This window comes from Camelus dromedarius, chromosome 1, assembly GCF_036321535.1.
Source record: "Camelus dromedarius isolate mCamDro1 chromosome 1, mCamDro1.pat, whole genome shotgun sequence".
Classification (NCBI taxonomy): domain Eukaryota; kingdom Metazoa; phylum Chordata; class Mammalia; order Artiodactyla; family Camelidae; genus Camelus; species Camelus dromedarius.
The window spans coordinates 6,655,970-6,669,210 of record NC_087436.1 but is presented as its reverse complement, the minus strand read 5'-3'; the positions used below and the strand labels follow the sequence as shown (position 1 = coordinate 6,669,210).

Here is a 13,241-nt window from a genome sequence, read left to right as displayed (position 1 = left end):
AGGGCACGGTGTCCCACAGGAGGGGCCAGGACCAGTGTCCTCAGGGTCCCCAAGGAGCCCGGCTCACTCAGAAAGGACCGAGGAGCCTTCTTTGCCCTTTGGGTGGAGACAGCTGTCCCTGCCCTCCCCCTCCTTCTGCCCTAGCAGCTGACTTGCTCAATGGACCATCCTAAAGCAAACAGTCATGGCCAAAGCGCGTGGGGAAAATGTTTACTCATAGTCCACTTCCTCACACGGTGAGGCCATCGTCGGTGACATGTGGTTCTGAGCTAACTCTTCCCAAAGAACACGGCAGATTCAGAAACCCATTTCTAAGTTAGTTTTTCGAATGGACGCATCACGCATGGAAAGCAGAGATGGTTCCACCTTTCCTCCAAGGCACTTACTTCCTGTAACAGGCGAACATGGTCTGCAGGGTTTGGAATACTGGCACAGTTTTTATGATTAAGTGTGCTGTATCTTAAATCTGAAAGAACCGACTAGCTAACTTCACTCTGTAATGTATTTCCGTTTTACCAAGCCATGCAAAAACTCAACGAATCTAAAAAGTACAGAACAGAGTTTCACCGTTACCGACGCACAGCTAGTGATTTCAGAGGTTCGCAGATGTTATTTAAATTAAATAATTTTCCCTAGGTTGCTTTCAACAGCTGTGGGATTTTATAACTGGGTTTCAGACATATTTCTTATGTGTCTTTTTTAGCTGTTGATTTTTCTTTTTCGTTTTTTTTTTGTTTGTTTGTTTTTTTGAGAGGACAGGTCCCTTGAGTATTTACCCAATGATTTTGATACCAGAAAAACAATTCATTAATATTAATGGCAAGAAGGAAATTGAGTTGTCTGTAACAAGATTCCCTTGAAAGATGACACACTGCACGTGAGAAACATCAAGAAAGGCAGTTCCCTGCTAAAAACAAAAAACAAAAAACCCTAAAAAACCAAAAACAACAACATAATATATCAAGAAGTCAGATTCTGGAATACCAGAGAATCTTTGAGGATCATCATTTGCAAAACTCTCATTCATTCACTCATCCGCTTAACAACTATTTATGAAGTGCAATGTCCTGCCAAGCGCTGCACTGAGCCCTCCAGCCAGGACGGGGCACACCCAGGCCTAGAACAGCCCCCATATCTGCCCTCCAACCACAACACGGACGTTCGCTTCTTTCATTCGATCACTTGCAAATATGTTTTCAAATGGCAAATTTAAAAGATATTCTTGTTACTATTTTTCAATTGTCTTTTACAAAAGAATTTGAGCAAAAGAGGATGGTTAATTAAGAGCCAAATGAGAAGAAACACTGAATTGTTTCCCCCCTCACCCCAAGGGTCTCAACTGTAAGACAGAAGAAGGAAAATGTCTGATTTCTTGGGTGCACTAGGGAAAAAGAGTTGGCGATCTTTAGTATTTATGAGGTGTTAAAAGGCAGAGCTGATCAGACAGGTGATTTTGTTGCTTCTTCTTAACACATCCTAAATCACACCTGTTTCATCTCTTGAGAAACATGCAGGTTAACATCTGCCTTGTCTTCAACTTGTGAAGGAATAGAGTTGCCATGACAACTGAATGAAAAGTTTCAGGAGCAGAATTTACCAGTGAAATGCAAAAATCACTCAATTCCATTTAACTAATGCGTGTGCACTTGTAAGCAGATGCTAGTTTTCTGTTTGTTAAGCCATCAAAACAAATGATACTATGTTCTGTGAAAAGTTTCATGGATAAAATGTTTAAACACACACACACCTTTTGGTCAGAGCGGGCCACAAATGAATAAAATTAAACAATGACCATCTGACCAGTAAATCTTGGCAATGCTGCATTTAGTATTGCAAGGTCTCCAGGATTCTTAAACCAAGGAAAAAGAGAGACTTCTAAAGTTAGGATATTTCTTAGGATGTGTTAAATCATCAAGTACATTTGTGTACCTGTTTCATTTCTACTGGTATCTATTACACAATGTAACCTAGGGTATGTTCAAACAAACAGGCTATCAATTTTCCTAGAAAAATATTTCTATCATAAACACACAGTTTATTTAGGTTGCTGACATATGCCATGTGATTACATGATTACCTTCCAACACACAACTGTCCTCACTGGAAACTAGACTCAGGTTCCCACCAGACAGGCAGGGTCTCAGTCCGTCCCTATCAGCTTTGGGGGACAAATTTATATTGAGCCAGTCACCATCGTCACTGAGACACCCTGTGTGAATTGGCAGTCATTTTCAGACACCTGCAATCAGTTGTTTAAAGATGTATTATCTCAAATAGAGAAATGCTCTCATTTATGATGAAAAAGTGTCAGGTGTGGTGATAACACCATCTTCATAAAGCAGACATGTATCTCTTCATAACACTATGCTGGGCACTAATTCTAGGGCAAGAGCTACAAATTCAACAAGATTCAGTGACAGATAACCAGAAAGATGTTCTATGTATACAGAGAAATGGAAAGCACAGAGTTAGAAATACGATGTCCGGGGTTCCAGACTCCTATTAATGATAAAATGTTACACACCCTGCCACACGACGCACACCCACGTTAGAATGTTAATGGCCCCATTTACTGCACTTAATATACTGTGTTATTTTGGCCCAAACAGAGAGTGCAACAAGAAAAAAGCTTGTAGCACAGTATGTGAGAAGGCACATTGTCCTTTCCAGAAGTCTGTTATCAAGGCAGCTGGCCAGATTCCGGCTGAACGAAAGGGGGACCCCACCCCGGCCTCCCCTCCACGCACCCTTCACAAAAGCGCCTGTGTGGCCCTGAGCGGTGAGTCACAGACGGTCCATTTCCAGACGGGGTGGAGTTGAAGGAAATCACTATTACATGCCCAGTTAGCTGGAAACGTCCATCCTGTTTTTCCTCTTTCACATAATAATCATTTTTCACAAACCTGAGATAAAAAGAACACTTGGTAAGTAGGGACCCACTGTTACCCGCGAGGGAAAGACTGACTTCCACAGCCCAGGACGTGATCGCCCACGAGGCCAGGGCCTGGGCAGTCGAGACAACACGCTGGTTCTTTTTCGCCCACACCGAGAAAAGCAGCGTCTGGGGGAATGAGCGCAGGGCCAGTTCCCAAATCCGATTCACCCGCCAGGAGCTCACGCCGGCCTCAAAGTCTTTCCACCAGGGCAAGGACCATTTTTACGACTTCCTGTGCCAAGGAAACACAACAGCAGTGGCTTCCTTGAGCTGACCTCAGGAGCAAACCATGGAAACACAACCTAAAGCCACAGCAAAAGAACCCAGCGCTCTCTTTGGAGCTGCACTCTGGGCGTTAAAAGACCACTGGCCCATCTCTCAAGACCATCTGCGGAGTCAAATGACCACGTGCAACACAATCACATTTCAGAACTTAACATGACAGAGCCGTCTCAGCTTCAAAAACATCCGATCCAAGCCCCGTAAGTTTCCCAACTCTTCCCCCAACCTAGACGGTTGTGTCACTTTTTTCCAAGCATCTTTCAGACAAATCTTACTTAGATCTCTCTTGATCAGCAGCAGGAGAGCTGGTCGCAGATCCAAAACTGCGCTCGGAGCCCTGGAGGAGACCACGCTGGGCTGAGCGAGGCTCGGGGAAGTCGGGACCCTGCTCCACCAGCTAAAACTGCGCACGTGTGTTGCCTGCAGTGATCAACTTCTCCAGTTCAACTGGCTTCCTAAGGATCGCAGTGGACTTAGGTTTTGTACGTTAAAATTAACAGCATATTACTTTCAATAACAGGAACTACCAGTTATTTTAACAAAGAGGAAAAAAGTCTATGAAGAGTTTTTAGTCAGATCAGGCTTCTCCACAAGTGTTATGTGACAATGTAAAAAACTCCAAAGGCCACTTAACCTGTAAAGTAAGTTACATCACGAAGGCAACCCAGATTCGCTAGAGCAAAATCTGAAACACCAGCAAGAGCGAAGACACAGAGGAGTACGACAAATCCTTCACCCACCCCTTGCCACCCACTGTGAACGTGCGGGGGTGCAGTGCCCTGACCTCTCTTCCACACGTCATCAGTCACACGCTCCTATTTGAAATATTATTCGTAAATTTGTATATTGTTTTCACTTTCTCTAGAGAGCACCTTTCCATATGCACATATAAATATATGTACACGTGTGTGGATATATGTGCAAGTGTGTGTATGTGTATAAACATACATAAATTAATGATTTGGGGGAAAGGGTGTAGCTCAGGGGTAGAGTGCGTACTTAGCATACATGAGGTCCTGGGTTCAATCCCCAGCACCTCCATTAAATAAATAAAATAAAATTAAATAAATAAATAAAATAAAGACATGGCTGCACAGCTGTATCCCTTTCCAATAAATAAGATTTTATTCTTGATAAGACAAACTTGCAAATAATTCTGAAAAACACACCATAGTCCTAAAACTTCCTGAACGCCCAGACACCTCCATCCAGGCTGGAGTTACTGCCTGTGGGCGGTCTTAATGCTCCTTTGAAGACTCAATGTCCTCATCAATGACACTATCAAGGTAAAAAAAAAAAACAAACAAAACAAGTAAGGGGGAAGAGTGTAGCTCAGGGGTAGAGTGTGTGCTTAGCATGCACGAGGTCCTGGGTTCAATCCCCAGTGCCTCCATTAAAAAATAATAAGTAAATAAAAACATGTCCCTTCAGTTCTGTCTCAAGTCTCCCAACTACAGAGGGAGAAAACAGCCTCTGAAAATGTAATGTTAGTGACACCTCAATATGGATGACACTGAATTCCATGACTTAAATGGCTCTTGGTAATACTTCAAATCACTTCCCACTGCATTTTATTCTTTTCAAAAAATCTTCAAAAATATTACCTCCTTACCACAACCTCCTGGCACAGGATGGGCGCTGTCACTTTAGAAATGACAAAACTGAGGCCCAGAGGGGTGGAGGGACATGGTGGATCCTGCGTCCACACGGTGCACAAGAAGGGCTGAAAATGGCCAGCTCCTCAATCCGTCCTCCGACCGCTCTTAACAGAACCTGGCCCGCGGGAGGGACCGGCCGCAGGTGCCGCAGACCCCCTCGGCGTGCGGCCCGGCTCGGGACAAGGACATGGAATGTGACGGGTGTGCCGAGGGGCCCCGGGCAGCAGCAGGGAGACCCCCGGGGAGACTTTTAGGGAGCCGGAGAAAGAAATCAAAGCCGTCATTTATGTGTCCTGGGCCTTATGTTATATAGTCACTAAGTCTGAGTGCAGTGGAACTGCTCTGTGCTTCTTCCAGAATATTCTCTGCCCTACCCGGGAAAACCTCGTTAGAAACGCTGGGAGGCAGCTGCAGCGGCAGGAGGCACTTCCGTCAGAGGGAAGATAAATCCCAGTCCTGCCCTTGGTCACACCCAGGATGAGAAGCGCGCGTTCTTCATGCTGGACTTCGGGTAAAGACGGACTCTTTACGGGTGTCCAAGTGACCTTCCTGTTACAGGTTCCAATGTGCTGTTGGTCGTCTTGGTGTGTGATCTGCAAACTCCCGCAGGCAGGACCCCGGACGGCCCACCTGGACTCACACGGGCCACATGCAGAGGAGCACCAGACCCCCTGCCATCCTGATGGTAAGCGGATTAAATTATGCTTAGACTCTCCCTGGAACAGATGACTTAAATGTGCTCTAACAGAACAACGTGGATTAGCACTAACTAGGCCATGGGGCCTGAGCCCTTCAGCACCGGAGGAGGCGGGGTGGGGGGGTCTCTTCGTCCCAGCGCTTACCCAGCTCGCGACCCAACCGAGCAGCTGAGGTGCTTTTGTTTACTCCTCATATCCCAGATGATACACACACAAGCTTCTTCTCTCCATCTGACTAGTCCAGAATAAAACGTACGATGACCTGTGATCTTTATCACCTCCCTCTCGTGTACACGTCTGAGGTGGAAACTGGTCCAATAATTTACCAGAGACATTTAAAAAAAAAACTCCTTAAGATAAAGCACCAGATTTGAACCAGACACGCAAGAAGTCACTGGGCACACTGTGGCTTTTTAATCGCCCTCTGTGAACATGCTGACCCGAGATTCAAGGTAACCAAGAACCGATTCTACTTTGCATTCAAGCCACCAGACAAATAATCTCATTTTGTTCTAATTTATCCTTTGTGGCTAATTTATCCTTTTTTAAAATTGAATCAGTTACAATGTGTCATTTTCTGGTGCACAGCACAATGTCCCAGTCATGCATATACCTACATATATTCATTTTCATATTCTTTTTGGTTTAAGATTTATCCTTAATTTAAAAAGGGTTATTCAAATATATATTTAAGTAGTGATGAATTAAAGGCGAAAACATTGTCAAAACCAGCTAATAGAGAATCCTGTCAAATTTCAAGACCATAGTGCAATTTTATAACTTTAGAGTCCACACTTCACAAATACCATAATCACGTTGTGCTCCTAACTTCATCTCCCGAACATGTAAATTCAATCACTTCGGATTCTTTTTCTGTTTTCTTAGGAACCTGTTTCCTCAAAGCTATGAAAAGGGCTTCTTGTGGAGACCCTAAAAGAAATACACTTAAGAAGGAATCTCAACTGTGACGATTCTCTTTTTAGGTGGAAGGCCGGAAAGGATGAAGATCTGAAAATGACCTGCGCTGTAAGCTACTCACACTGGGCAGAAAAGACTCTCCCTAATCAAGTCCGGTGAGAACCAGAGGGACCAGAGCACACAGGAAACTCGGGGGAGTGACGAGGACATGCACAGAGTGAACAGACTAATGTACAGGGTGAGACTGTAGAGACTTGGAGAAAAGGTTGAGAACTACCCAAGTCCATCACCACGAGAAAAGAGAGCTAAATGCTCTGCAGCAACAAGATACACATAAAAAATTAGATCTTATTTTTACTTAGGTTTTTCTCCCCAAATATATGGTAATCTATGCTACAAAACTGCCCCCCCCCAAAGTCTACCTGAATCTTCCTTTCATTCTTAAATCTACATGTACAGCCTGTATTTAAATGCACTGAAAAATACAAATTCATGGATGGGGAGGGATAAACTAGGAGCTGGGGATTTGCAGATACAAACCACTACATACAAAACAGATAAACAACAAGGTCCTAGTGTACAGCACAGGGAACTATATTCAACAGCTTTTAATAACGTATAGTGAAAAAGAATATGAAAAGGAATATATATCTATGAATCACTATGCTGTACACCTGAAACCAACACAACATTGTTAATCAACTATACTTCAATTTTAAAAAAAAAGAAAAGCATACAGATTCATGCTAGGCATACTAGAGTTTTAACCTCAGGGTTTCACCTGGACTTTTGGAAGTCTGTTCGACTACAAAGTAGGCTTCCCAGGGCAGCTCATCCCCTATTTGAGGTACCCTTTCCCCGAACAGCACATGACAGCTCCTATTTGGTTAAATCTTTATGAGACGGAACGCAAGGTCATTGCTCTGCAGGGCAAGAAAGGGGACTTTTCCAGGAGGTTTTTCCCAGGAAGGCTGCACAGCACCTAAGAGTGAAGCCAGGTGAGGCGAGCCGGGGAAAGGCTTGCTGGGCGCCCTTCCTCCATGCAGTGTGTCATGGGTGACTTGTCCTCATCTTCCTGAGTCTTTAACATCTGCAACGTCACTTCTTTTTCCACGATAAGTCCTTAGCAGGGCCACTGCCGAAGGCCCCTGAGGTCTCCAATTCTCTCAAAGGCATTTACCTTAAAAACTTGTAGAAAATCCTAAGGAGGTCACCAAAAAGGAAACCAAAAGACATTCCCTCGCACAATTCTGTGCTCTTCATTAGACACCAATGGGAAGTCGGAACACTACACTGAAAATGTTCCCGCAAAGTTAAACCAATTTCCCTAATATGGCCAGACCCTAAATATAGCCACAGCTTTTTGTTGTTGTTGTTGTTCAAAATACACTCAGTTATAACTTGTGGATGGGAGAAGACAGTGGTGGGCAAGTGAGCAAAGAGCACAGGAAACAATGGCCCTGGAACTCCACCATCTCCGCCAGCCTTGGAAACGGCTCTACATGTCCTTGACAGGGGCTGTCAAAACAAGGACACCTGAAACACACACCCTTTTCTCTCCAGGCTTTGTTCCCTTGATCGAGTCTGGGTCACTGGGAGGGAAGAGAAGAAATTACACACCCTGGGTCTGAAGTAATTCTACCATTCTGAGAAGGGACACAGGACTGAAAGCAGTGAGAGGAATAGAATTCCCTACCCAAATTGTAAGCATTTGGGCAGCCTAAAGAAAACGTGCAAATTTAACGAAGGTGGTGTCACGCCCTGGCAACTCACCTTCCAAAGAACACCACACATGCGCACTCCACAAACACAAAATATGGGGAATGTTCACCTAACTGCAGTGAGGAGTTAAATGAATGGAATTTAAGAAAAGCAAAACCCACAACATAAAACTTAATCCCAAATGTATCCAAATCTTCACTTCAAACTTTTAAAAGGCTTATAATACTGGGTCTAGAAGTCTGGGTCTAACATTACACTGTTTTTGCAAGACATTTTGGCCAAAGAGCACCTAGCAGAATGTCAGAGTTGGAAGTAGACGCTCAATAAAATATTTGCTGGGGAAAAAAAACTGTTAATGGTAAATAAACGAACTTCTCAAGATCAGTGTGCTGAAAGGCAGTCTAGGTCATTCTAAGGCCTCTTCTAAAAGTTAGCCCTTGGAAGCAGAAAGAGGTTACAAAGACTGGGTTCTATGGTCAAACAGCTGGGGTGGAGAGCAGGTTCAGTCTCATACTGCTGTGGATTCTGGGCAAGCTGCTGGGGTCCTCCGTGACCCTGAGTCCCCTCAGCTGTCAGAGGGGGATTAGATCGCACCCACCTCACAAGGCTGTCGGGGAAATGAATGAGAAAAATCAACATAAAGCATGGGAAACGCTCCAGCAATGAGAGCAGTGCCCCTTTAAAGGTGTGCACTCAGGTCAGCCCTCCTAAACGCGGCATCAGCTTTGTGAGAGGGTCTCAGCAGATGGGGAACGCATCCCGCCCCCTGCGGACCTCACGCGGCATCACCCTTCCAAACGAGAGACTTTCATCATCCGTCTGAGAACTGGTCACCTACAGCAAGGAACAAGAAAGATGCCTTGCTGGCGACAGCTGCTCCTTCACAAGTTCAGGACACTGTCACGTACACAATAGGCTGGGCTGCCCCCAGGGTGACAGTGCAGCCCGGCGGCTCTGCGGGAGGGGTCCCCAGACCCCGGGACCCCAGGGACCCCCGGTTCCGCGTCCAGGCCCGAGCAAAGTGGGGATTCCCCCTGAGCCCCAACAACTCCGGGAGGGGAGGGACCCCAAGCGGTGAGGAAGGAGCCGGAGGGAGGAGAGAAGGGGGTGAGGGGAGCGAGGGGGGCGAGGGACCCTCCTGGGCACGGAGGCTTCGGGGCCGCGCTGGAGAGTGCCCGCGACGCCCGGCCGGGCAGGAGCCTGGGGCTGCAGGGTCCGGGCGGCCCGCCCCCTCCCCTCCACCGCCTCCTCTCCCTTCCCCTCATCCCCCTCATTCCATCCCTCATCCCCCGCCTCCATCCCTCCGTTCGCCCGCCGGCGCGCTGCGCCCCTCACCTGAAGGCGGGTCCTTCCCGGGGCGCCCGGCCCGGGGCCGCCGCCGCTGCCGCCGAGCCGCCGCCGCCCTTCTTGTTGAAGAGCCTCTGGAGCAGGGTCGGGGCCATGACGCGGCCGCTCGGGCTCCGCTCCGCTCGGATCCGGTCCGCGCGGCGCTCGAGGGGCTCAGCGCGCGGCCGGGGGCTGCGGCGGCGGAGGCGGCGGCGGCGGCGGCGGGGCCATCGCGGCGGCAGGCGCGCGGGGCCGGGGGCGGAGGGGCTGTGCTGGGCGCCGGGGCGGCCGGCCGGTCATATGACGGCGCTGGCCCGCCGCCGCGCGCTGACAGGTCCCTCCCGCGGGCGAGGGGAGGAACGCGGGGAGGTGGGGAGCGCGGAGGGAGGGGGGACCCTAGGAGGAGCGGGAGCGCGGCGGGGGGGGAAGGCGGAGAGCGCGGGGGGAGGGGGAGCGCGGGGCGGGGAGCGGGGGGAGGAGAGTAAGGGAGGAGGGAGGAGGAGCCCGGAGAGGGGGATTGCGGAGGTGAACGGGGGGAGCGCGGTAGGGGGAGGAGACGGGGGGGAGGGGAGCGCGGTGGGGTGTGAACGGGGAGGAGCCCGGGGGAAGGAGCGAGGAGAGCGGGGTAGAGGGAGAGCCCGGGGGGAGGGAGGAGCCTGGGGAGGTTAACAGAGGGGGGATGGTAGGGGAGGAGCCCGCGGTGTGGAACGGGGAGAGCGCGAGGTGGAGGGGGGAACGCGGGCGGGGAGAGGGGAGGAGCCTGGGAGAAGGGGAACGTTGGGGGAGGAGCGCGAAGGGGGTGAAGCAGGGGAGGAGGGAGTAACGCAGAGGGAGGAGCCCGGAGGAGGGGCTGGAGCGGGGGGGGGAGCGCGGAGAGGGGGGCGGGGGGCGGAGCGCAGAGGGGAGCGCGGCCGCCATTGGCCCAGTGGCCCCGCCCTGCTCTCTCAACTGGGTGAGGAGCAGGAGAGCCCAGCGGCCGTGGCTAACAGGGGCCCCGGGTCCTCGCGGGGGCGGAGGCCTGGGACGCCGGGTGCTGGGGCCCAGAGGCGGGGTGTGTGACTGGGTTGGGGCGAAGCCCTGGTGAGCGAGGGAGCGGGGGTCGTGGGGCGAGCCGCTTGGAGGGCCGGGAGCCCGGGGGTCAGGCGGCGGGGGGAACGAGGGATCAGAGATCTGCGGGCTCGTGGGGACAGGCCTGGGGGACGCAGGGGCGCGCGACTGGGGGCCGATGTCGGGGGTCGCGCGGCTAGGCGGGGGCGGGGCCCTGGTGCGCTCGGGGCCGAGGGCGGAACCCTGTTGGTGAGGTGGGGCCCTGGGGCGGGGTTGGGACCCAGGCTGGTGGGAGCCAGAGGGTCGCGCGTCTAAAGTGGGGGCTGCCCCTGGGCGCGGCCCGGCTGACAGCGCGGGGTCCCGGAGACCGCATGGGTCCCAGGACGCAGCCAGAGAGCGCAAGGCGGCTCTTTGTTCTCCGGAGACAAAAGGCCGTGCACTTGGTCCCCGCCTTGGGCAGGTGCGCGGTCTACCTCCTGGGGGGGCGTGCGCTGGGGGCGGGGGGAGATGAATACAATTGGTTGCTGCCTCGCGGATCGGATGGGACTCCCATTGCACCCGAGGTGTTGGCACTTCGGCGATATCCAAGTTAGATTTCTGCAGATGTGCTTTTGTTTAGTGGTTTTTTTTTTTAATAATTTAAATGTTTGGTCGAATACTTTGCTCTGTTCGGCGTCTTGGGCCACCGTCCCACAGTTACGTAGAAAGTTGAAAGTGCAATTACAAAACACGTGGAATTTACTACATAGGTTTAGAAACTAAAGCTACCTTGCAACAAAGGGCTGCTTTCCTAATACGTGTTTAACAGTCAGAGCACATCCTAATGTGGGGTCTACGGCAGACTCTTTGGTGCGGATAGGGAGGAGCTGCCAAACTTGAGTTCACTTTCCTACCTCCCCCCCCCCCCCCCGCCCACTCTGGCCTCCGTGAAACTTCGCCCCTTGGTGCAGAAATCGCCACCTGTGGTGTAATGGAGCTTAGCACACTAAAAGCAGCTTCTTAACCTTAGTCTTATATCCTTGGCTCTCCAGTTTTTCTGACGATGGGAAGAGTCCCACCTTGGCTCTCCGCATCTCCTGCCTCAGCAGTGGGCAGTGGTTCACCAGGGTTCTCTGAGACTTGTTCAAAGGAGAAATCAAAAAGGCAAATGGATTTACATAAATAGAAATAATAAAAAATATTTCTTCTGGGCCATTTTCATTTGCATCGTCAATTTTTATTGTGTAGGTTTTGGGCCTCGGTAGGATAGTAACTGTGAAGTGCTGAAATTCACAAAGGTAAGGGGAAAGTGGTAGAAACCGAAACTCCGTTTATGTTTTTCCTTCAGATTTTTCCTGTTAAAGTGGTGGGTTGTGTTCGTGCTGGTGCATCCTTTTGCAGGATGAAGGGTACACAGGACCCTAATTTGCAACTTTGCTGTTTCTCTCTGTTTACTGGGAGCATGTACCTCAGTAGAACTGCCAGTACTGGTCAGTATCCTGTATCTCAGATATTGGTCTCATCTCTTGTGACTTTATTAAGACAAGTCACATTATGGCCAGAAACATACCACCCTCCCTTACCCCATCTAGTCAGAAATGTCTTTTATGAAGAAACTGAAAAGAAAATAAGTATATGTATGTATATGTATAACTGAATCACTTCGCTGTACACCTGGAACTAACATTATAAATCAACTACACTTCACATTTAAAAAAAGGGGGGGTAGTTAAAGTTCAGTGCTAGAGTGCATGCCTCATGCACGAGGTCCTAGGTTCAATCCTCAGGACCTCCATCAAGAAAAAAAAAAGTAAATAAATGAATCTAATTACCTCCTCCCGAAAAAAGGAAAAAAAAAATCTATACAAGACTTCTGGAAAGCTATAGAAGTCAATTGTTATATAAAAGTAGGTTTTAAAAAAACAACAAAAAAAGAAATGTCTTTTATTCTTCAGACTAAAACCTGCATATTCTTGGTGTGCCTAGTGCCTTTTGTAACTGCGTACTGGAGAGAAATTTGGCATGGTGTCCTCACCTCCAGGGGCTGTTCCTGTCCCAGCCAGTCCAGGTGTACAGAATCATCCAAAAGATGAGATGAAAAAAATCAGGCAGCCAGCATCCTCGGACCTGACTGGGCAGCTATAAAGGAAAAGTGTGGTTTTAATTTTAAAACTATTAATGACAACACTTCATTTAGGAGAGAAAAAAGGAACTGAAATGGTCCCCCATCTCCCTTTTCTCACTGTGCTTCCTCTTAGCACCACGTTCTTCCTCATCCTGATTCTGGCCACACCTCTCTTTGGATTTTGAAGCATTACAAAAATCCTAACCAACCAAGTTCTGGGAGGCAGCTGAGCTCCAGACAGCTCTCGCACCGCAGTTTCATTATCTCTCTTCTTGGCTGTTCAGGCCTCTTCAGACATCCCATCTCTCACCTGTGACCGGTTGGTCACTGCCTCATCCCTGAGGCTTGCCACAGTCCCAGTCTCCAGCACCAATTGGTCCATACATCTCATCCACTTCATTCCACTCACTGCATCTTGGAAAATATACTAGCTGCTGCCCCTATAGGCAGCCGTCCAGAGGAGGAGGGAGTCAAACAATATCCTGGACGTCTGGAGGTGCAGAACAGCACCAAGATGGCGAAGGGGGAATTGAAAAACGGCTGGCTGACTT

At 49.2% G+C, this 13,241-nt stretch overlaps 1 protein-coding gene across 2 annotated transcripts in view; it reads right to left on the bottom strand.

Moving 5' to 3' along the window:
- Window positions 1-9,694, bottom strand: part of FNIP2 (folliculin interacting protein 2) — a 103,893-nt gene extending 94,199 nt beyond the window's left edge. For both annotated transcript variants that reach the window (XM_064487034.1, XM_064487126.1), the window contains exon 1: window positions 9,549-9,694. In XM_064487034.1, the coding sequence (XP_064343104.1) occupies window positions 9,549-9,655 (107 nt within the window). In that variant the 5' untranslated portion in view covers window positions 9,656-9,694. The remainder of the gene's footprint in view (window positions 1-9,548) is intronic.
- Window positions 9,695-13,241: the final 3,547 nt, after the last annotated feature.